General features: G+C 41.1%; 1 protein-coding gene across 1 annotated transcript in view; it reads right to left on the bottom strand.

Moving 5' to 3' along the window:
* Positions 1-25,488, bottom strand: part of MCF2L2 (MCF.2 cell line derived transforming sequence-like 2) — a gene marked incomplete at both ends in the record, with an annotated part of 135,089 nt that overhangs the window by 83,207 nt on the left and 26,394 nt on the right. The window contains 11 exons of the mRNA XM_082288249.1: positions 3,836-4,013; positions 4,417-4,608; positions 4,954-5,145; positions 5,700-5,819; positions 6,470-6,584; positions 8,109-8,233; positions 9,257-9,406; positions 12,576-12,692; positions 18,047-18,166; positions 19,404-19,494; positions 24,552-24,666. Coding sequence (XP_082144375.1) covers positions 3,836-4,013; positions 4,417-4,608; positions 4,954-5,145; positions 5,700-5,819; positions 6,470-6,584; positions 8,109-8,233; positions 9,257-9,406; positions 12,576-12,692; positions 18,047-18,166; positions 19,404-19,494; positions 24,552-24,666 — 1,515 coding nt within the window. The remainder of the gene's footprint in view (positions 1-3,835; positions 4,014-4,416; positions 4,609-4,953; positions 5,146-5,699; positions 5,820-6,469; positions 6,585-8,108; positions 8,234-9,256; positions 9,407-12,575; positions 12,693-18,046; positions 18,167-19,403; positions 19,495-24,551; positions 24,667-25,488) is intronic.

Raw genomic sequence — 25,488 nt, 5'->3', positions numbered from 1 at the left:
ATGTTCCAACTCTTGCCAGAAAGGTAACTAAAGCAAGACATTTTTCCTAACCATGGTCACTGAGATGGCCAAATCATCTTTTACTGAAATTTTCCACGAATGTGTGAGGCTGAAGAAGACAGCCTTTGGGAAAGTTTCATTTCAAAGAGTTAGAGTTTGGGAGAATTACAAGCAAATTAAAATAGATAAATGCTAACTGCAGTCATCCCTAATGGCATGTATTATCCTTTACAGTTCAGTAGTGCATCTCATTGTGCCTGACAGACTGTGTGGTTTGACTCTGTGGACTTATTCCAATTCACTCCATGCTAAGGAGTTTTGCACAGAAATGCAGAGAACAAATATGTAGTCAAATCATCAAAAATTATGCCCTCGGAAGTGAATCAGAGCAAAAATATTTCCCTATCAAGTGCCACTTCTTTCCTCCCAACACACGTAGGGACAAATTAAGCCATTAGCAGTATTCAAGCAGTTTCCATTGGGAGTAAACAGAGTTCTCCTTAAAATAAGGTGTCATATATGCTATTTAAATATTTTCAAGGCTCATATTATAAAAAGGTCAGCAGAGATTTCTGCCTTTTCAGGGTTAATCTGTGAATGATGTTTAATCAAGTTCTCACAGCTAAAACATGCACCAAATAGAGCTGGCACAGACTTTGCAGCATCATAGTAATTCTGGAACTAGTTCTTTAGTCTTGAACAGGCCTGTCCCTGCAAAATATAGAAGTCCACTTATGAAACCAGAAGCTTCAAGCAAAATTTGGTTTAATCTAAAGTTTTGCTTCAGAGTTTCCAGACCCATAGAAAAGTGTTGACTGAGGGAGAGTTTATGGTGCAGCTCTGAGCTGCCTTTCTGGATCTTCACTAAGCTAAAAGATTGCTGAGAGTCACCAGAAACCATAAGGACATGGATGTGAAACTCTGACAGTCACTTCCCTGACAGAAACTTGCCCTTTCTCTCAGACACGCTATCAGCTCTGCCTGTGTGCACAAAATCCATCTCTGCCTGTGTATTTGTCCATGTAAAATGGAGAGTCTGACAGTTACAATAATGGAGTATTTCATGTCTGACCCTTCACATCTGTGAAGATTTTTCCATCAGCACCCTGAATTGGATTTAATTCTCCCTACCATTCCCTGTTAGGAAAATGGATAGTCAGCAAGGAAAAACAAAACAAAATCTATTCTGGAACAAATGTAACTTCTTTTCCTTTCACAGACCAACCATCGCAGTGCTGCCATGGTATTGTCACTCTGCTGCCTGGGGACAAAAGCCTTTCCTTCTGGTCTTTTACTCCTGTTTACCACATTTTATTGCCTTTGCTTGCCTTTCTATTTACACAGTCTAGGACACGGTATTTTCCAGTTGCCATATTCTATTTTGCAAGCTTTAGAAATATTCAGGTACATCCAGGGTAACAAATAACAAATGAGTTATAAAATCTGTTCTGAGAAGGTGCTCTAAGCCTCTGTCATGTTTCCAAGATGTTGCTCAATAAATTCTCTCCATAACTAAGTGCTGATAGTGCATTGATGCCATGAATGTGAAGAAAGGACACAGAGGAAAGTCCAAAAGAGGGTAGCTTCAAGAAGAGCAGAATTTCACAGCCTCATTTTCAGGCTTGGAATAGGACTCAGTGTTCCTGTTTCTATTCTCAGACATGTTTCATAGTCAGACTGAAACATCTTGGTGAATTCCTCAGTTTATCTGTGCTGCAGTTTTCCTTCTGAAAAAAAGAGGTTAAAATACTGACCAGTATTTACCAAGTGCTTTGGCATTCTGAGGGAAAGGGCACTCCAGAATTTCAAAGTATGATTCTTTGTAGCAGACAACTGGATAACACCAAAATGATTCACAAAGAATATGTGAATATAGAAGTACTATTCATAGCTGTTAAAGTAACTGATTGTGAGTCCCCAGATAACCTGTAGATACACAGGCTTTTCTGAAAGAGAAATACTCTGGGTCAGTCACCCTCATGACTGAATGAGATGGCAGAGTCTACTTTTCAATGTCTGAACAGGAGTGGGTTGCACTTTGCACCTCCTCACAGAACAACCAGCATAACATTTTAAAATAAATTTCACCTACCTATTCTTTTGCAATGGGACATTACAGGCTAAGCCTTGTCACACACTTGTCCTGTATTGGGTTGTATAACCATGAACTGCAATTCAAGGGACAGAGCAAGGGAGCATCTCATGATTTTCTGTGAAAGAATTGGTAGTATGGGATGGGGTCTATGAACAAGAATCAAAACTCAGAGTACTAGTGACTATTCTATAAGGTTCTATTTATACCAACAATTTCATTTAAAAACCTGCAAATGTTCTGAAATTACAAGAAAGAGGTTCAAGAAACAGTTCAAGGGACTGCATGCATAAACAGAACTGCAAGATTACCTTTTAGCCTGAATATGAAGTTTCACAATAGGTGAAAGCCATCCTAAAACTGTGCTGCTACTGAGAGGAACTAACTGATTCAGACCTGCTGACCCCATAATCCCATTTTTTGCAACTTCCTTTGCTTCAGCACTAGTGGCCATGCAGTGAGGAATCTGATGAACTCTGACATTAGTGCTGCTTGGAGAAGGTGACTGGGCTGTGTGATCTCCAGAGCTCCCTGCATTTCCGTAACTCATACAATGGAAAAATAACTACTACAGTTTTGCAGTCTGTTTACTCAGTTTTCAAGGCAAATCACAACTCCTCCAGGAAACTGACTGCCCACCCCAGTGCAAGAGGGGAGCACATTGCTGGAGGATGTGTGTGTGGCAGAGCAGGACCTCTTCACAGGCATTGTGTTCTCAGCTTGCCTTTAACCAATAGAGAAGCTGAATCTTGAGGTAGGACCTGTACATAAAACACATAGCTAGCATGGTTTGGGGGGAAAAATGAACAGATGTCAAACTGGCATGGGAACAGGAAGAAGGTGATTTTCCTTTGGAAGAAAGGATGAACGTTGGGGAGCAGAGGAGAACAGGGATATTGGTGTGACTTTCTGCTGGTATGCCTAGAAAGCAAAATGGTCAGGCTACTGACCATCCTAATCTTGCTGTTGACAAAGCAGTTTATTGAAGCTCTTCATGCAAGTAAGGGTTTTTTTCAAGGTTTTTTGCTAAAGGTTTCTCTTTTAAGCATCACTAAGGTTCCAAAGGGACAATCCCTTCCTGCCACCAAGCACAGAGTGGCTGGTCTCCAAGATACACTGTTTCAAATTAGCTTCAGGCATGTTTCTTTTTCAGAAAATAGCTATCTTGGTTAAAGGTACATGCTAACCTCAAATAATCAACTTTCAGTAATTTCCAAGCAGAAGCAATGCTCAGCTCCTACAGTTAGCAGAGGACAAGGTAGAAAGTGAACTAACATCTATGTAGAGGGGAAAAAGCAAAAATTCCACAAATGAGTCAGTGTCACTAATGAGCTCTTAATTTTGCCAGTATCTGATTGAACCCTGAAGAATTGTGAGCCTCAAAGCTGAATATTCACATTACAGTATCTGCAATGTAAAAGAGGTTCTCATTCTTATATTGCAGGCTTGCATTGACTACCCTGGCTTGGGTATTTGAGAATTAGCAATATAAGAAAGACGGAAACACAGTATGGAAATGTGCTCTGTAGATTAGATCTAGGAAGAGAAGCCTGATGGGTTTTTTTGATTCGCCCTTGTTTTTATGTTTGCAGTGACAGACATTTCATATTCATTTTTAATAGCTGGACCTACAAGGCTGACACTGCCCATCAAATTCAAGTGTTCACTCTGATAACAAAAATCAAACATGACCATGTGGACAAATCATTGGAGTGAGTCTGGAAGCAGCTGCTCATGGCCTACCTACTGCTGCTGGTCTGGTAATCTTTGGTGATGCTCGCTTTGGGGAAGATTCAGGATGTGGAGCAACAGGTTGTACTGGCCGGGTCTGTTTGGCTGCCAGCTTCTTCAGACTCACTTGCCTCTTGTCAAACATTTCTTGTACATCTTCGAGTTTTTGTACAATTCTTTGGGCACTGGCCTTGACAAAAAAAATGCAAACAACAAATGGTTGTCAGTGCTGGACAGGGCAAGTGAAGAAAGGACTTGTATTACCAGACCCAGACTAGTGCTGGAGATCACACTATGCTACAGTTTATTGCAACCCAGTCCCTGCATTCTGCCCAAATCACAGTTTCACTGACCAACACATGGTGGCTCAAGCAGTGTTTCTAGCACTGCTCTTAATCAAATGATGTATGTGTTGCATGACTACTCTTATGAGTAAAACTTTCTGCCACAAATGATCACCTCTGTGCCCTTTGGAGTAGAGAAAGAGGCATATTTTAGCAGACTCAAATATATAACCCAGTACAGTCTCATGGACAAAGCAATTGGAAATTTTTAACTTCTAAGTGGGCACATGCACATCTGAGGGGTTTTACCTTTATTTCAGGGGTGAGGATCGTGTCAAACTGATTGTAGAACTCCTTTGGGTTGGAGAGTTGGTGTTCCTTAGCTGTTACCAAGAACTTCTCAATTTCAACCAGTGCAGTTTCAGCTCCCTCTTGTGACTGGCACTTGTCCACAGCTTGGGAAGCTAAGAGGTAGATTCCAGCTTCACACCATTGGCTTGCCTTTAAAGAAAAATGGGGGAAGAAGGACTTATCATCCCTGACAGTCCATGTTGTCAAGTGTTGCTTCTACTCTATGAAAAACTGATTTGCCCTAACATGTCATTAAAGGAGATCAATGTTACTCATAGGGTGCAGCAGTTCCTGCCCACAAGTCGCCCCACCAGAATATGCAGAACTGAACTTCTGAACTAATGCAAAGCTCCAATATTTATAGTAACATTTACTGAATGAAATGGAGAAAACCCAAACACAACTTTTTATCTTCATCATAATTACCTGAGTTTATAAAATCATTCATTTTTAGTAGAACCTTGCCAGGGCTGTTATCTGAGAAGGTTCACTCACCTTATCTAACTGCTTATGCAGCTCAAGAGACTTTCCCAAAATATCATACTTTTTCTTGGTCTCATTGGTAAAGTCATCACAAATCCGCCTGAGTTCAACACACTTTGGTCTAATGGAGTCAACTGCATAATGGTTGTTTTGGATGAGCTGTTCTCCGTGGAGAGCTAGAGACTGGGCCTTCTCCAAAGGTTCCTGTCACATTAATGAGAAAAATCCAAAGTTAGAATGACATGCATAATAAGGACAATCCATCTCTGTAATCCCTGCTGTAGCCTGGGGGTAAAGGTCTGGAATATTAATATAGCTGATATGTCTTACTTTATATTTACATTGAAGGCCATCTTCAAGGTCAATAAGTTAAAACTCATTGACTTACTGAAACTTGAGAGGTTCCATCTGAACCTCAGGAAGCACTTTTTTGTTGTGAGGGTGACCAAACGCTGGAACAGGTTGCCCACTGAGGTTATGGAGTCCATTTCTTCTTTCTCACATACTGGGAACATTCATTATACAAAATTTTCCCCCTGTTTTTTTCCCTAGCTTTCCAAGCAATGATCTGGAACTGGGTCTGAAGAACCCTGGCTTCTGGAAATTAGGATCTGTATTTTGCAATTTAAAATAATGACTCATGAGAAGAGAGCAAATATGGACAAAAAAAAAAAAAAAACCAAAAAAAACCCAAAAAACCAGAGAAGTGTCTAGAATACCATGTCTGTAACAGCTAGAACACTAAACTGAATGCAAACCTGTCCTTTCTCTTCCAGATGTTTTTGTTCCTTTAGGAGGTTCTCAACTCGAGTCACACTGTCTCCAATGTCAGCAAAACCTGCTTGTGTTTCCATGAGGTTATCCAATGTCAGTTTTACCTAAAAACCAGCAACAACAAAAACATAAAACCAAAACAAAATAAACCCACCCCAAACCCCACCACAAGATACTGATAAAAATTACAACAAACATTCACCTGCGTCTTTGAGAAGATTCTGTATCTCAAGTTTAGTCTTTTAGCTTGTTCCAAAATGGAAATGCCCAGGAATAAATCAACAACCAACTATTCTTCAAAGAGTTTCCCTGCTTCTCACTAATTAGGCCCACAAAGTTTGGACAACCTGTAACTGCAGAGTTTATATTACTCCAGAATCTGTATTACTCCAGTCTCTGGACTGACATTTGGGCCTTCTGAACTGTATTCCCTTGACTCTGGTGGGATTGGCAACTTACCATCACAGAAGAAATTATATTTGATAACTTCACACCTAATTGCAAAATTATTTATCAAGAAGTTGGTGTTCCACATTTTGGCCTCACAGTCTGGCACTTTCCTCACTGTGTCTTATTCAAGTGTTGTAAGACATCTGAAAGCTGCCAAGGCTTTAATTTTTGAATATTCATTTACTATTTCATAATGAAGGGCTTCTCTCCCAACCTCCTTTTTGGATCACCAGGATACTCTAAGTATGGGTAGAATTTGACCTTATTTACCAGAGAAGGCTAGACAGCATGAACAAAGAAATACCTCTCTAAAATCATGTTCAAAGTGTCGAAGCTGCAGGCACTGTTCTAGTTTTAGGTGATGCTTGGTCCAAAATTGATCAAAAGCCTTTTCTGTTTCATCCAACTGAGCCAACAACCTGTTAAGAAATTATAATGAACAGAATGTACTTATTTCCTGTAGTTCATTTCTTTTAAGTTACAGTAATTGATGGCAGAAAGCAGAGCAGGGAGATGGTGGGGAGCCCTACACTTATGTAAGAGAGTTCTGTGTCAACTCTCCCTTAAGCAAAAGAGAATGAAATTTGCAGTAGGTGAGTGACAACTACACAGATCTACTGTGGCAGTTACTGTCCTGCCTCCTGATGTGCAAGAAGGACTCAGAGCTGCTCCGTGTGCTGGCAGCCAAGGGCAGCTGTGCCTCCTTAGCTTCCACCCAATGCTTCAAAGGTAATTCATCCCCAGCTGATGCAGACTGAATATGATGCAATTATTATTTTATGGAATGATTAAAGCAGAACTCTGCAACTTGTTAATTTTCTTCACCCATCAGAAATAGGCAAGGACTGAATAATTTTTCTCAGTCCATTAAAAACAATAGATTGGAAGCTCATAATGACTCCCGTGGACATTGTTTTACTTTGTGTAAATGATGAAACATTTATTTGCAAAGACATTAATATCAAGGTGTCATATCTTCAGTAAAATATCTGACACCAGGCTAGTGAGTCATCCTCACAGTTTCTCAATGATTCATTAATTACAAAGTAGAACAGTTTTAAACAAGTAGAAAAAACAAAAAGGAAGTGTTCTCTGAATACCTTGTATTTCAATGAATGGGCACTCTTTGGGCAGGTAGGGAATCAGTGAGTGCTGAAGTCATCAAGTTATTGAGGAAAATGCCAATAGCTCCCTCCTATTCCTTTCAAAAACATATTTCTGTTTTCAAACTGTCCCTGAAAAACGTGTTTTTAATCAAAGCTAGTCATTGAATTCAAGATGAATTAGCAAATTCCTTTGGGATGTTTAAAGGATTTTAAAGTATTCAGTGAAAAATATCAGCTCAGCTTTACTTCTAGCACCTTTGTTTCCAGTGAATGCAGACACACTGAAACCCTAGCATGGCATTTCTCTTTCCACTGCATCACATGGCAAAGCAGAAACTTCTACATGGTGACTAAAAGCTTCATGGTAATAACTAGCATTGTAGGAAGGAAAAGGGGGTTCTCTCTGTGTCTCTGCAGCTGTGACACTCAGTATGTTTCAGGTCTCGTCTTCATCTGTTCCTGCCCCAGAGTTTCCACGGACACTCACAAGCATACTACCCTCTCATCTCACAGAGATTCAGGTGCCACTTTCTAACCAGGCACAGAAGTTTGAAGGACATACAAGTTATGGGGAAAGTAAGTCCCATGTTAAATCTTCACCCAGGTAGTTAGTGGTCTGACCAAAAATTACCAAGAAATTCAGGACTTGTTTGAACTTGCCTTGACAGTTTAATCAAGGAACTTCCTCTATTCCCTTCTCTGACTTACCTGTCCAATAAATCCTGAGTAGGTGAACCAGTGGTAATTTATAACCTGCGTATTTAAATTATTTAAATTACACTTGCATCTCTTAGGAGTATATTAGCAAGATGCACAAGATAATCTAGCTCCACTGACCTTTCCACTGTGGCCACATTTTCCAGTTCATCTGGACTGAGTTTGCTGTTGGCACTTCGGGTGACTGGCTCCCGGATGCATGTCAGTAAGGTAGCCCCCTGCTTCACTGCTAGTTTCAGCTCATCCTGAGGGGAAAAAAAAAAAGCCAAAAACCAAATTATATGTACTTCTAACAACACTCACATCTCTTAGATGACAACATAGTAATGATAAAGGAAGATTCTTTCATGGGTACAAAATACTTGAAACAAAATACAAATGCTTACCAAAGATGATATGTTTTTCTAGCAAATGCAGAGACCTAAATCTGTTCACTTTGAATAGTAGATCTATTTCTGAGAAAAGGAATAGAGTAATTTCTGGGCAGACTGCATATCTGACCAGGCTACTCACAGAATAAATTATTCTACCATAAATTGAATGAATGCTGCAGATTGTGAGCTGAGAGAATGGGCTGAGACATTGCACTTCTTAATGGGATTTCCTCAAACAACATTGTGACATGCTGAGCCATAGTACATCAGCTATAAGAAGTCTTCCACAGAAGTGTCTTCCCAGCATGAAAGATGAGCAATAAGAAAGACAATGAGGCTCAAACATTAACTTGTCAGCTGATGAATCCCCACATCACTGCACACTTCTTCCATAAAAAATGTTCTTGTGCTAATGTATCTTAAGTAGTATTTTTAATCTTGTGTTTAAACTAAGGCATTTGTTCACAGTTGTAATATTTACTTCTGAGCCTTACTCTGCAAAGCTAAACTAGCCCCAACTTTTTTTTTAAACAAAACGACAATCACCATCTGGTTAGATCATTCTGTCTTTCCTGACTATCCTCATAAATGTTCTCTGTTTCTGCTACGAAGTAAGTTTATCCTTTCTGATGAACTCTTCATCAGGAGCCCATGCTATTCCAGATGTGATCCCATCACTCCCTCTCACACAGTGGAAGTGACATTTCCACATTCTACCATTCCTGAAGCTGTAAAATATCCTTTTCCGCAGCTGAATCGAACCGACCTCCTGAAACTAGGTTTCTCTCCTCCTCAGTGGGTTCCAGACAATGGACTGCCAAGGGATGGCAGAAAATTTTGTTAAATCAGAACTCATTTACTACACTGCTGGAGCCATCATGGGGCAACAATCACCTTCAGCTTGCTGTGGTGGTCGGTGTGCGAGGACAGAAGCTCCTCTGTGCACTGCACATCGTTGGGAAGTTCAGTCTCTGCTAAGTCTGTTCCAAAGGTCTGTAGCATCTGTGCTGTTGTTTTTACTGTCATTGCAAAGTTTTCAATAGCCTGGAAAATCAAGAGCATGAAGTCACAGATTCGTTATTTACCCTTAGCCCTTTAACAGCACTTTGTGCTTCAGGCACAGTGTGCTGCAAGTATTACATGCCTGTAAAGCTGGTCACATTGCCTTTTTTTGGGTGGATGTGCTCAAAGTTACAAATTAAACCATGTGTCACAAATGACCTTTTCACAGGTCCCCACGTGTTGTCACCTCTGTGGGCCAAGGGGGAACTCTCAGAGCTCAGCAGACATAATGAAACCACAGAGGACATCATCTTCAAAGCCAGGCCTGGAACTTCAGATCCTCTGCCCATGCTTGCTGGGAAATTCTGCTGCATTTAAAATTTTAATTAAGGCTTTATTTAAGTTGAGAACACTCCTAAAATATATAGGCCAAAGCCATTATATTTATACAGCCATTGTTCACTCAGCAGTAATCTGTCTTCCCCTGACTTCTGAATAAGTGCATCTCCATCTTGCCTATCTGTACAAGATGCATTCTAGTCACTTTCTCCCATCTGTCCACGCTAGTACACAAATACAAGAACAAGCAACTGCAAATACAGTTAAAATGCATAAATTCATTGGAACATTGCTGTTTCTTTATCACTTGGGTGCACCAGCACGAAACTCATCAGAAATCTGTGGTTTTAATGAAGAATTGGGAAGTGAGGAAGGCTAAAAAAAACAGTGCTGCCTTCTCAGATACGAGTAAAATGTTCACACCTGTGACACGTGATTAAAACTTTATATCTAGTAGCAAGCAACTGCATGGGATGTTTTTTCATGATCATGCTCAAATTTTGGGGTGACTGTGTTGTTCTGTATAGTTCTTTATTCTTTGTACTTTTTGATCTAACCCCCCCACTGGTTTGAGTCAGTCAACAAGCACTAGGGATGCTCTTACACCTAATCAAACACTACGTAGCTATTGCACTTTGCATTCCTTTCTCCAGCAATGATGGGTATTCATTGTTTGCAACCATGACAGATGAAATTATGCTGTGGGCTCAGTGAAAAACAAACTGGAGGTAGGTCATCATTCAAAAGGTGTAGAGAGAAATTACAGTCCACATATGTGATCTGAAACATGTCCCCCACTAAACAATGCTAGCACAGTTCAAGCCTTCTTCCCATTCCCCCCATAAATTCATGTCTGCTTTCAACACAAGCAGTACAGACCCACACATGCTCCAGCTTAGTGCTCAGCAGCTGTATCCTGGTGTTCTCAGCACAAAACTACTGGATTAGAGTTGACTGAAATGTCACACTTCTGACTGCAACACAGACATGGCCATCCATAACCAAAGGCCATTTACAGAAAGCCAAAAATGTGCTCTGTGGGCAAGAAAGTTCATAGGCTCCTGGCAGCCAAGAAAGGAGAGCAGAAACTGTGAACGATGCAAGGAGGTCGCTGTGTCACTGCCATTTAGCCAGAGTTTAAAGCTTTTTCAGAAGAAGAGCACTGGCAGGACTAGATATGAGAACACTGAGAGAAGCAGCAAAGGGCATGAAGAGCACAGCTCAGCCAGACTGAAAGTCAGATTGTTTCAAGGTGCCATGGAAGCCAACACTTCCCTGATGACAACCTCTTATCCAGCAGATATTTGTTGGCTGACTGCACCATGAACTTATCAGTGTTTCACTTAATAGCATGCTTGCCCCCACTCTCTCCTGTGTATATGAGCAATACATTCTTTCATATACCTAAATTACATCTGTGGGTTGGTTTTTTTCAAGTCTCTGTGCTTAGTAAAAGTTTTTCCAACAAATTTAACCAAAATCTCTGGGGATTACATCGCCCTGCTCCCCTAAATCCTTGGCTCACTTTTGTTTCCATATTTTACCAAACTATATATTATTGTTTTATGCACACCCCTGTCATTAATAAATAATACAACCTTTCCTGTGCCTCTTTTTATTCCCCTTCATATTTTCAAACCTTTTGCTGTTTGAAAGCTCATATAGATGATTCATTTCTTCACACTCCCCCTTCCTGCAAGGACAGTTTCATATTTTTGATACTTTTGACACATAAGCCTGTTCACCCTTCTCAACCCTAACCATATTATAGTCAACACAGCTATAAATGTAGAAAATTAATCTTAGAGGAAATTCAGATTCTATGTTTGCATATTTAGAAGCCTAAAATATTTGGTGGTTTTCAAGGAGAGTAATTTTAATTTTGTAAGGACAGCAAAGCACCAAAAAACTACAGCAAGAAAGTGACAAAAGTGATTTGACTTAAATTACCTCAGAAAACTCTTTCTATGAGTGTTAGATGTAACCTGTCCATCAGCAACAACAGACTCAAACCCAGGGAACTCAAAACTTGGCAAAACATTGAGACCCACATTAGATGTGGGATCTTATATACCAATCTTGCAAGTAGACCCACAAAGAGAGATGCAAATGTTGTATAAATTCTCTGTGAAATGAATCAATTTTCCAGGATCATGACCCAGCTTAGTCCATTTTTGCTTAGGAAGAATGAGACAATATTTTATCTGCTAATGTGCCAGAGTTTGGAGTCTGTTTTTTGTGAATTGTCATCTTAACTGGACACCTTAATGAATTGTTTACACTGTTTTGAAGCAGACACTGAAATGCATTAACCAGCCCAAAAGGGGAACAAACCAATACAGTAAGAAGTATTTTTGCCTTCCTACTAACAACTGTTCTTCAGTTACCCAAAATAAGACGTGCATGCTTGTATAGTATAGAAATGCAAAATAAAATATAGTTCCCTGAGTATTTTTGTTCTCTTAAAAGCATGGACATAATTAATCATTAAAGTGAGACTTTTGACCTTATTTCTAACCTTTGTAAAGTCAGTAAAGTACTAAAGCCTATTTTCAATTTCAGCTGAAGGCCTATGAAGCCCATCAATTACTTAAAAGGCAAGAGAACGTGCCCACAGGCCTTGCTGAGTAAGAATACCACGACACTGTTAGGCCCTGGGCCAGGTGCACAGTGAGATACAATTACTGCTTCTATTACAAACTTTTGGGGAAATTGCCTTTCTCTATTTGAGTCACGGATTTCCTCTTTCCCTGAGTCCCTAGCAGAATCCATAGGCTGTAATGCAACTGAAAAGCTCCTGCTTAATGGTTGCTCTGCATTTGTCACCTGGACAGCTCAGGTGTAGGTGTGTAAGAACAGCACCAGCACTCACAGTTCGGTGATGGATCCACTGGCTGTGGCCGTACTCCAGGGTTCCTCCCAGCTCCCGGGTCAGCTGACTTTTGTCAATGTAGCCATGCAGATCAGAGACAGAATTTAACATGATGATCTGAAATGAATCCAAACACACTGGACTGAGAGAAATAATGAGCCTTTTCAATCATTGTTCCTAGGACCTGGGTTTGCCTTAACATGTATGACCTCTGCAGTTCCCCCACAGGCCGCCAGTTCTCATTTTGTATTTGCTCATGCCATGGTCACAGTTTATTTTCTCTATATTTTGCCTTCTTAATGTGTATATGGACATTCTTTAACTAATCTTGGTTTGACATCATCTTACTCCTTGCTAGGCTCAGTCATTTTGCATGCGCATCAAGAGAAAAAGTATGGTATTGATGATGTTCACACAAACTTCCATAAACTAATTTATTCTCTAGATAACTTTTTTTTACAGAAAAATAGAGGCACAGGCAAGTTAAACAGCTTCCTCAACACCAACCACTTGATCCAGGGAAGTGCTGAAATGAAACCACTGAGAATAAGATTTTTCTTTCACTTTTCTGATTTTTTTGGCACTGTATGTTCACTGAATTCACTGGCATTTTTCTATTTAAAATCATAATGGAAGGGAAAGGAGAGATAAGCCTAGATCCATTTTTTTTACTTTAGAATCTCCTTACTGCTAGACCTGCTTGAAGAGAGCCAAACAAGATTTTAGTTCAGCTTCAGATAAGCAGCATTACCTTTTGGCAACCACTGTAAACTTGTCAACACAAGTGGTTACACAAGTAACACACATTTATTTTTGTTCCAACAGCTAGAAGATATGCCATGATTTCAGCAACAAAAAACCAAAATGTTGAGCACAAATGACAAAGAATTTTAAATAAATAAATGTCAGAAACACGTCAAATGTGTTACTTGACTCTAAAGAACGGTTAAGTGGCTCTGCATGTCAGCAGGCTCCAATGGAGCATGGTAAGTACATTGGCAAACACTGTGGACAATGAGATGAGTGCAGATGTGTGGAGATAAGAGGATGTGTATTCTAGGCTAATAGTCCTCTAAGAAAAGCCTGGAGAACAAACCTGAACAGGTTTTTAGCTGATTTTTGTTACAGAATCTTTCTAGAATAATTCAGGTTGGCAGGAACCTCAGATCTCAAGTCCAGCTTTTTCTCAAAGCTGTGTCAGCTGTGAGATCAAACCAGGCTGCTCAGGGCTTTATCCACCTGGGACTTAAAACCATCCAAGGATTGAGATTGTACAACCTCTTTGGGCAGTCTGGTCTGCTGCCTGACTTTGTGGTGAAAAAGTTTTTCTTTTTATCAAGTCAGAACTGCCCTTGTTTCACTTTATGTCAGTTATTTCTTGCCCTACCATCATGCACAAGCTGGCTGCAGTGCCCAGTAACCTGCTTAGAGGGACTGGAAAGCTGCTGCTATGTCATATTAACCATCCTAAGCCTTCCCATCTCCAGGTTAGACAAGCCCAGTTCCCTCAGCATCTTCTTACAGAACACATGCTCCAAGCCTTGACCTTCTTGGCTCTCTGTTGACCTCACTCCAGTTTAGTATTTTTCTGGGGTTTTCTGGGGGCTTCCTGGGGGAACCAAAACTCAACAGGGTATTCTCAGTGTGATTTAATTAGAGCCAAGTAAAGGGGGATGAGTGCTTGTCTCAGCCTGTTGACTATGCTCCTGTTCATACTCCTCCTGTTGATGCAGGATGCTGATGGCTTCCTTTGCTGCCAGGGCACACTCTGGCTCATGTACAGCTTGCTGTCTTCCAGGTCCTTTTCCCCAGAGATGCTCCCCACATAGTCAGGCTACAGGGAATTGTTGTCAACAACACAACTGTTGTGTTGTTGGAAGGGAAGAACACAGGATCTTTCTCGAGGAAGAAAACCCTTCTAGAAGGAAAGTCTTTCCCAGTCACAGGACTTTGCTTTGTCCCTTGTCTATACATAACACTATAAGCTGGTCAGCCCGTTCCTTGAGTTTCTGTTCTAGTGGCCCTGTCTTGGAGTATACCAACTGCTCCTCCTGGTTTAGTGTCATCTGCACACTTGACAGTGCAGCCCGTTGCCTCTTCCACGTCACTGATCAAACAGGGCAGGTCCTAGCAGGTATCACTGCAACACTCCACTTGTTGCCCACTTCCAGATAGAGCATGACCCACTACCATGACCCTCCTAACCCATCATGAAACTAGTTTTTTAATCCATATGTAGTTGTCTATCCATCCAGACTTTAACCTAACTTGGCACAAGAATATAGTGGAGGATGCATCTGGTCTCAGGGACCTGTACAGGCTGAATATTTTCAATTAGGCCCTCACTCTATTCTTTTTCAATTCCAGCAGTTCATCTTCTCCTTGATCCCTGTCTTTAAACACAGAAACCAGGAGATCTTGTTGGTGAAGAAACTGAGGCAAAGAAAACTGAGTATCTCAGCCAAAGTTAAAGGAAAAATTGTTCTCTGAATGTGTTATGAAACACTGTTCTGTTATGATCAAAGCCAGAAAACTCAAAAAGCTTCATCATCTTGGAAAGGCCTCAGACTGGAACATGAAGTCTATGCACTAATTCTGAAGTGGAAATCATTATTTGAAAAAGTGAGTCTTAACTGCTTTGTAGCTCTTCCCCATCAGAGATGCTGCTGACAAGTAGGAAATCTTCTGATACACTTCAAACCTCTCTGAAACTACGGAGGAACACTGTCATGCAGTTTTCTTTTAGGAAGAATTTTATGTTTGCTTTAACCTGGTATGCTCAGCATGAGCCACAAAGCAAACCTATTAATATTGCCAGCTACGGTGCTACCCAACAGGGCATGGCTCTTCACCATGCAGGCATTTCTGCAGGAGAAAGCCTACGAGCAATCCAGCATCCATCTAAGAAACCAATCTGAAGGAGCATTAGCATCTCCCATGCTGCTTGCCAGATGGAAGACAGCAACAGTCAGTCAGCTGGAGAGTGCCAGGGAGAAGCAGTTTAGAAGAGAAGGGTCAGTGTGGAACATGGAGCTGTGGGGGGGCTGCTTCTCGATGGGTTAGGCTGTTGAAAAAAAAGTGACAGCCTACAAAGCTCAAGGAAGTGCCTGCTATGGACAGATTGTTCAGCCTCTCAGGTATGCTCTGAAGATGCTTTAATTCACTTCCTATGATGGAAGGTTCCTTGGGTACATCTCTGGGTGTTCTGTTTGAATTCAGATTTCAATCTCAAAAGAACCCTGCTGTGCCTCCAATATTTCTATATCTCAATGCAGGTTAATGATATTGAATCAAATCACTATACCAATGCCTTAAGAGGTTTTATTACCCATGTTTGTATGTCAACGTAATATAAATCCAGCATTTCCTCTTTGTGTCTGGTTGGTTATTTCAGCCTTTATTTCCAGCTCCTGTTCAATCTTCTGGCTTCTACTCATTTCAATGTTGATTTAACCCAGGAAATCTATTTTACTGAACATATTTACAGTCTGATAGCTCAAATAAACTATTAAACAAATGTTTCCTTAACAAATGCACACAATATTCTTGGAGCCCCTTTTGAATGCTCATGTCTTGGTCCTGACTCAGAGTTGTGATAGGAAATGCCACCCATCTACGGCCCAGTTATGACATGAATGGTGTCATAGTGCCAAACACACAATACGAAAAAACAACCTGAAACAATTCAAAAGATCATGGTGATATTGAAGATAGGTACTGATCCCTAATTCCTTGAGTAAGGACATCTCCAATGGGACAGGAACTCTCTGGTCTTGTTCTCATGCTTGGCATTTAGGATACTGTTTTCAAGGAGGACAAACAGACATCATTCTCAGTTACTTCCCCACTCTGAAACTGGGGTATACAAGGACATGCCCAGATGATATTTTCTTGGGATGGGCTGCAACACAGAAGAAAAGCCCCTCCAGAGAGCATGACAGATCCCAGGAACTTAGAACACCTGTAGTACAACCCTAAGCAACTTAGAATAGCATCAGGCATATGTGTGCAGCCTGCACATAAATCTGACAGGCTGTGTACAGATATCTGGGCAGGAGGCAGGCGGATCCAGCAAACATGTCATGCTCTTAGTTTTTGTAACATTGCTCTCTAAGAGCTCTGTGGACATACCCAGGATGGCTCAAAATATCCAAGACGACCCCAAACTAAATTGCTATCTTGATTTTCCTGCCTGTAAGAAAGATAAATTACCATTTCATACTTCATGCAGTGCTTGACCCCTGCCTAGAATTAACCTCCCTTCCAACTTTGATCCCTTCCAAGTTTTGAAATGTAACTCCAATGTTAAATAAATTGCTGAAAGTATAGGAAATGCTGAATGGGTGGAAAATGTTAGTCCTTGATGACGTTGTCCCTTTACGGGCTGCAGTCACTGATACAACGGTTGCTATAGTAACAGATCATGGCATATTAAATATGGTACATCCATTCTTTAAAGTACTATAAAAAATTTTGGTTTGTATTCAAACATAATTTTTTCATCAATGTTGCAGGTTACCAAAAAGCCACCCTTACCAGAAGACAGTAAATGTTACAATTTAACCACAGAAACCAAATGTATGTTCATGGTTTCTTTTCTGTATGCATTGTAATAAAAAGATGCTGTCCCTCACTTCAGGAGAAGCAGAAAGTGTTTTAAACACCTGAACTTCAAACCTGAGTATTGACAGAGCTAAAATTCATTGGAGGAGAGCCATAAGTATTTGGCAAAACAATATAAACCCACAAGCAAAATCCAAAGCAGTCATCAGAAATCCCTCCAGTAACGTCACTGTGGAACACAGTATGAGTCTGATCTAGGATGAAATATCATCGATAATCATAATTCAAGTTTATTTATAAAACTTGAAAATTTTTGACACCACATGCAAACATGCAGCTAAAAAGAACTCCTAAAAGACCTCTCACAGAATAATCTCAAACTCTTTCAGGATTGAGAACCTTCTTCAAATCGCAGTCTCATCAACCTACAGCATATGCCAAGTGGATATAAAAAGAAGTAAAAAACAAACTCTGAATCTTAAGGGCACGGGAATCATAAAAGATATTCAGAATAATCAATGTTACAGGGACAGTCAGCACTCCCGTGGATAACCCATCAAATAGTGCAGAATTCAGCCCTAGGCTTTCACTGCTCTGTAGTCCTGAATACTTACATTTATCACTAGAGTGGGATCTACCTCTGCCTACATAAGGGGAACTTCTCCACTGAGATAAAATGTCAGTACTTAAAAACTGAGTCACATTTTATAGCTAGACTGAACATGGGAACATGTCCATTAAATACTGTGAACCATCCACTGCTAATTAACTCCTTGGCATCACCACACAGACTCAGATGAAAGGCCCCAGTTGCCACTTGCAATCTTGGGTTATGAGAAATTGCTGACACCCCAGAACTGCTGATATGGAGATAAAGAAAATGCATGGACAAAAAACTGCATGCTTACCGGTACCTTCATTTTAAAGTCATCTCGATAGAGTTTAATGCCAATGTCAGCGATTGCCCTTTGGATAAAGCGGGAAGGTCTCAGGACAAACACCAGCTGCAGGTTTCCTGGAAATGCTCCCTGCAACAAATATAGAATTCTTAGAAGGCACATTTCTATCTTACAAGGGAATTTTCAGCCAAGTGTTTCCTCACCAGGGCAAAGCAGGTAGGGTTTACTGAATCCTGCTCAATCCAGAAGCTCATTGTATCAGCTGGTCCATTCAGCACGTGCTCGTTGTCGCTATCTCCAAAGCCAGCAGGAAGACTGACCCATGGATTTTACTGCCCAGCCACACATTCTTTTCTGGTACAGATTTATTACAGAGCCCCAAAGTTCCTGACAAGTGCCTTCCTTCCTCCCCAAGATCCGAACCCCACCAAGTCCCGTTTGCACCGCCACAAGAGAGGTCTTCCCATTTTTTAGGCTGCAGCCACTAGAGGGCAAAGCTAGCTGCCCACGTTGGACGTGGAGAAGGAAGCTGGCGTGCGGCGCGGATGGATTCCCCAGGCTGACCTACCTATTCACTCTGCAAAGGCTTTTGAATCTTTTTAACCTCACATATTTTTGCACACATACAGGCACTCAACACGTTCATCAGACATGGCCCTGCCTGCAACACCCAGCCTACATCTCTCACACTCCTCTGGGATCATCAAGCAAAAAAGGAACAATTTCTTGAAGAGAGCAGCAAAAAAGCCTGAGAATGAAAAACATTTCTGTCTAAATACCTTGAAAGAACTCAAAGTCACCTTTGTCACCCCTCCATCCTACACCTCTGTGTGTAAGTGCTTGGTCCTCACACAGTAAATATTCGTAGTGAGAGATGTATGGAAGCAGCTGCTTTTCTTAGCACTGAAAATCAGTGCCCAGCTCTGACTTTTGCAAATGAGAAGTAATAAGCTATTAAGAGTTTCTGGCAGAGATCATTTACTACCATGCAAACACAAACCCCTTGGGATCTATTTCTTTCATAAGCAGGCCACGTCATCCCTCCTCAGGGCACAGAAGGGGTACCTCTTATATTCCTCTAGGAATCAACTTCAAATTACTAGAATTTGTATCGCAGTCAACCCAGAAAATAAGGAATTTGTTCTAATTCAGCAGTAAACAAGGCTATGCAATTTGTTTCTGCAGCTTCCTCCCTCTCTTATTTAACACTTACAAGCTGCAGGGCAGGGAAGAATCTGCATCCACAGCCAAAAAATGGGAGCTTAAAATGAGCACAGGAGGCTCATTTTGAATCACGTATCGTGTGCTGAAGGTTCAGCAGATAATTTTAATTTCTAGAAGATAAATAACAAAAGCAAGTACTTACTGCTATTCGTGTCAGGGATGCCTTGACTGCACTCCATTTGTCCCGTCGTCTGTCTATGATGATGATGAACCCGATGCTGGCAGCCTCCAGACTGCAAAACAGATGAAAAAGGTGTGCTGGGTTACAGGGAGATACTCCCATTGCAAGGCAGAGAACTGCAGCAAAACACAGCCTCCGTCACATCACGCTCGGAGCCCATTATGAAAACACAACGTACAGTGGAAAGAACGAATATTTGCAGAAATGCACATGAAAAGGAAAGGCAGCAAGTTTTCTATTTCCAGCATAAGGCTAGCAGCTTACACAAAACATGAATATTTTATCTGCTGAGTCTCTCAGCTGCTGTGCTACTCTGCTGCCAGTCTAGGTGACATGAATGGTTCAGGGCCACAAATTAAACTGTGCTCTTTTGAAGACAAAACCTCCAGATCTTTCTTTTTCTGCAAAGTAATTCAAGCTTTAGACACCCCCCTGCAGTCTTCATTCTCGAAGGATGCTGACACCTGACAGGGGCACTGAGCTCCAGGGCATCAGTATCTCCTGACTTGTGTACACAAAGCCTCAGGAATTCTGGTAGGCAAAGCAGAAATTGAAGACTTGTTTTGCCAATCACAAACTTGTTCTGGGGTTGCAAGTCATTCAAAACTATCCTTTTTAACATATTGGCCACAATAGCAGTTCCTGTTCCTTCTCAATGCTTTTCAAGGAGGATCTGGGAGGCACTGATTTGGTGCTCCATTCCACATATGTAGACCTCATAAATACCCCATCCTCTCTTTCCCTCTCAAAAATCCCACTCTGGAGTGCAAGGTTTCAGTGGCACTGCTCTGCTCTCTGCCTTCCAAGAGCACTCAGCATTGGAGAAGCTAAGAAGTACACACTGAGAAGTGTCCAGAAACTTCACTAGAGCAGGATGGCTCAGTCATCCCAGGACAAACCAGAGGCAGGCAGGAAGAGTATAAATGTCATAATGAGAGGACATAAGGCAATCAAGCATCTAATCGCAGATTAAGAAAAAAAAATTGTTAAAATTATCTCCTTGATCCCTATTCCACTGCCCATACAAGGACCAACCCAGGAACACTGTTTCCATGGGTCATTTTATACAAATTCATGTCAATAATCTACTGAAGACCATCAACACAATAACAACTCTGAGCTCTTGCTGCAGCTCTGCAGGATCAAAAACTGAAAGCCAAAGTATTGTGCAAAACTGGGATGCCATGCGAATGTTCCTCATAGTTCATACTGCTGACAGGAAAACTCACTGAATTTTCCAATTTAATATATTTACAGCATTCCTCTGAAATGCAGTGACAATACATGACCTTTCCTGTTTAGTAGTGCAACATGCAGCTCTCTGCAGAGGACAGAAAATATGTTTGCAGCAGTGCCTCTCAAGCACAGGGAAGAAAATGAATCTGTTTTACCTTTTGAAAATACACAAATGTATACACACCCTTCAGTAGTCTTAGATATACACAAACACATACATATCCTTCAGTAGCTCAACAAATATTCCACAGAGTAAAATTCCTTGATAATGTTCAAATAAAGGCAACAAAGATATTGTGTGTGTTGCAGATTGTTACAGAAAGGATGAGAAACTAAACACAGAAGTCTGAGCCTGGGATCTTCGTGTTCAAATGATGTTCAGCATCAGTTGTTGTCACTGAGATAAACCAATGGTCCTTCTATATTTGCTTTTTGATGTGGAGGTTTCTTTGGTTTGTTTTGCTTGTTTGTGGGGTTGTTTGGTTGTTGTTGTTGTTGGGGTTTTGTGGTTTCTTTGGGTATTTTTCCTTTTTAGCTAGATAGGACTGACTGAGGCCCGAAATTTAGCCAGGGAAACAGAGAGAGTGTCAGCAAGTGATCCTATTTCAATCAGCATGCTGAAAGACCATACCAAGGTCTGAATGTCATTTGGCACCAAGGGATGGATGCAGGCAAACAGCCACAGGAGGAGGCCTGGCCGAAATGGCAGCATCAGCACAAGTGGATGTACAGCTGAGAACCCCACTTAAGTGTGCATCCAGAGAAAGTTTGTTTAAAAACAAACACACACACACATATTTTATCAATGTTTTCACAGTGTCTGTACTGTATTATCTCTACCCTCATTATGAAAATGCATTGGGGTTTCTCCAGTTCTCTGAAAAGGAGGATTTGAAGACAATCCTGAAGAGCAGATAAACATCAGGCTTACCTCCAAAATAAATTCTGGCACATTTGCCTTGATCTACAGATGTCTAGCAGAGAGGTTCCCTGAGTGAAATATCTGCAATCAGCAGAACTGTTCCATCCTCAGCTCCATATTCAAGATAGCCCCTGAACACTGACTTGAGGAGGTCAGGAGATGCTGAAATTCCTGACCTTTTTTGGAAGGAGGGAAGGGCACCTGTTTATCAAAGGAGCTCATCCATGTCAAGTTAAAGAGAAAGAAATTCTGGCCATGAAATAAAGCATGTAAAAAAGGGCTTTCTGGAGCTATCTAATGCATGCACAGAGGTATGCACATGCATACACTATGTTACTGAGTGCCTGTGGATGTGTTTGTATCCAGACCCCTTCGGTGGAGCACTCCCATAAGCAGGTGTTGAACCAGAGGGAAGACAAATCAAGTTACAAAAGTCTCACTGGGCTGATCTTCAATCCTGTCATATGTTTTGTCATATGAGCATATAAGATTAATCATTCCAGAGGGACTTAGAAAGTTACTAACACTAAATGATGTTATCTGCAATCACAGAGCTTATCTCCACAACTAGCATGAACCTTGTTGTACAGGATATGCAAAATCAGACACTATAAAAGACAGATATTCTTTCTACACTTGCCTGGAAAATGATGCTGATTTCTCTGGTTCACTAAGCTCTGAAGAAGGAAGTATTTTCTATGATAAATAGGATGAACTGCTTTTCAAACTATACTTCACCTCACCTGATTCATGTAACTCCAGAAGAATTAGAGACTATTCTCTGTTCTTGGTCACTTTTTTGGATACCTTTACACCTTTCTTGAGAATTAAAGTAAAAGGTGGACTACTAGCCGTGAAACTACATGCACAGGAATGCTGCTATATTATACACAGCACTATCTAGTAGAGTAGTGCTGGCAAAAGTAACAATGCAGTCCCTTTACTGCTTGCTGAGGTATATGGCAGAGACACTGTGCATAGCCCAGCCTACTGCAGATTAACAGGGCTCTGCTGCACCCAAACAGGTCCCCTACTTATGCCTGATTGAGACTGAACTCCATACAATTATGTCATAAATCACACAAAGCTTGCTGCTCAGGTTCTTCTTCTAAATTAACATCTTTCTCCCTCACCATTTACAGAGATAGTGGCAAGTTTCAAATAGTGACTCAAGAAATGCAGGCAATCTTTCTAAAAGCACTGCAATAAAGACTAGAAAATTCCCTGGAAAACTCACATCCCTACAGTGCAGTCTATGATTGAAGCTAAGAGTCAAACCAACGTGCTGGTATGCAGAAAAGGTACTTTCAAAGCCCAGCTTGTCACTAACCTTGAACAAGTCATTTAAAGCAAACTGAACAGTCACTTACTCAACACAAGTATTGCTGAGCCTGTCTGTACAGTGAGACATTACTCACACATACCTCATCTGCTGTAAAATACGTATATCACAGCTCTCCTGACTTACAAAGTTTTAAAACTCAATTCTTCATTCTTTGCACATGGCTCTGGGATTCCTCAGGAGAGCAGAAAACACAGAACTGAAACTGAATCAAAGCAAAGGTCCATCTAGCTCAACACCCTGACTCCAGTGTTGGTCGATAGCGACTACTGAGACAAAGGCAACAGGAAAATGAGAAGGACAGTATTTCTCTTGTTATATTCTCCCAATTCCCAGCATTAAGGAATGAATTAATTTCTTCAGCCTGAGTTTGAATCTGAGCCGTTGTGTCCAGCTGCCATTGATGGAGCAATCCTTCATGAATTTGGCTCATTTCTTTTGAACCCATCCGTGCTTTTGGGCTTCACACAGGCTGAAGAAGTTCAAAGCATTTCTGTCTATCATGTTGACAATATAACATGCTGGCTCCCCAACATATGACAGCATTACTGGGAATCATCTCCCTGCACACCAAGAACAAAGAACTGAAAAACTACTTTTGTGGTTTTCTCAGCCACTGCTGTTATAATATATACCCTGAAGCTGGTCACCCTCCCAGGCCTGAAGCATGTGAAGAAATACTCAAAACAGGGTTTCCCCTGGCAGAACAAAAGTCCCACAGAGCAGACTGAAACAATGAAGCTGTTAAGTTCACAGTATGTTGTTTCTCTCAGCTTGTTTTGGCAACTCTTTGGCAACAACTTTGGCAAATATGGGGAATACACGTAGGTAAAGCTGTAAAACTTCTCACTCAAACTTGAAGGAGGCACGTTTTCTGCTGTGATCCTCTAAGCACGTTTTTACAGAAGACCACAGGAAATAATAAATAGTTGCTGTGCTTCTCACTAGCACAAAGAGCCATGGTCTAGAGACAGGATCAGGGGACTGAAAAAATATTAAGCTCTCTTCGATAAACAAAAAGTAATTCAGCAGTCATGCCTTAGCACATTTTTTCAGAGTAGGGGAAGTCAGTTTGTTTCACTATCCTTATAAAACTGCAGGCGAAAAGCAAGGAAAACATCCTGGCTGTGGAGCAATCTCCAAAGAAATGAAGTATCAGATAGCACATGATGCTTGCCAGAATCCTGTCAATGGGGCACCTCACTTGCTTCCTCGGCAAAGGGAAAGCTGCATAGAAAGAGGCACTCAGAGAATAAGCAGTCATACTACATAAGTATGGCTCCTTCCAGAAGCAGCCCTTCCCTTATTACATCCAGTGCCCCTCAGACTTTTCACAAACAACCCCTCTTAACTCCCTTTAATCTGCCATCTTTGCTGCTGCTCTTCAGATCTGCTCCTGCTTTGATTCAGTTCAACCTGCCCTGTGTGAAGCTTTCTTTTCCATGCAGACAACAGAAATAATTCCTAGGGCCTCCAGCACATAGGGAAATTTCATAATGACTGGATAGATGCAGAGGCACTGGTACTTCCTGGTAGCACCAGTAAAATCAGCGAGCCCCTGGGGAAGCAAAACTCTAGGAAATGAACAGACATTTGTGCTTAGCCTCACCTGGGAATGCTGGTTAGATAAGTGACCACATTCAGAAAATCATCATCGGGTATCTCACTGAATCCTGCAAATTCTGGAAAGGTTATAATGGGTGCCCCATCCTTCCCTCTTCCTCCTGCAAAAGACAAGTTGTAAAGTTTAGAGGGTGATTTTACGCCTTTGAACAGACTGGTCAGTGCTCAAGTGGGAAACACTGGCATATTTCTCCTTGTAAAGTACCCACATCCAGTAACCATCACCAGCTCCCATCTGATATAACTCACTGTAGTTTCATTACCTCCGTTTACTCCAGATGAGATTCTAGCCTTTGAGATTCTCAGCTTTTTCCTTAATCTTCTGCACAATTCTGATTAAGTGGTTTGGTTTTTTTGTTCTTTGTTTCCCATTTCCAAATAATTTCTTGTGATAATACTACAATATTTCCCTATAGGTACAGCACTCTCAAATTCCTTCTAGACATCAAATGAAAGGAAGTAACAGAGAATGAAACCTTTGAATACACGCACACAACACACAACAAAAGCCTGGGACCAATCCAGGCTTAGGTCTTTTCTTAACAAAAAAATGCTCAAAGTGCATGGAGGACTTTTGCTCATCCTGTTTATTTGCATCAAACCTCTATTAAACAGGTCAGGAAGCTCGTAAGCTACAAGGTTAAGAAGAGTCCCTTTCTGAGGGATTCCCTGATCCAGATTCAGGTAGAGCTACAGGAAGCGTGGAGCTAAGCCCCTTGGAACCAAGCAGCATTTACAGTGCTCCTGACATGATGCTCAGCTCCAAGAGCTGCTGTAGTCCACAGCACAGACTCTGTTCACTTGCAGCACCAATCCTAACTGGGTTCCACTAATAAATCTGGGCATCGCTCCAACCACACAGAAGATACGAGGGGTTTTCTCACCAGCTTGGACTCAGAGCTGAGAGCACACTGAGGAGGCAG

The sequence above is a fragment of the Coloeus monedula genome (genome assembly GCF_965178545.1).
Source record: "Coloeus monedula genome assembly, chromosome: 10".
Classification (NCBI taxonomy): domain Eukaryota; kingdom Metazoa; phylum Chordata; class Aves; order Passeriformes; family Corvidae; genus Coloeus; species Coloeus monedula.
The sequence above is the reverse complement of the archived record's forward strand: the minus strand, read 5'-3'. Positions and strand labels throughout refer to the sequence as shown.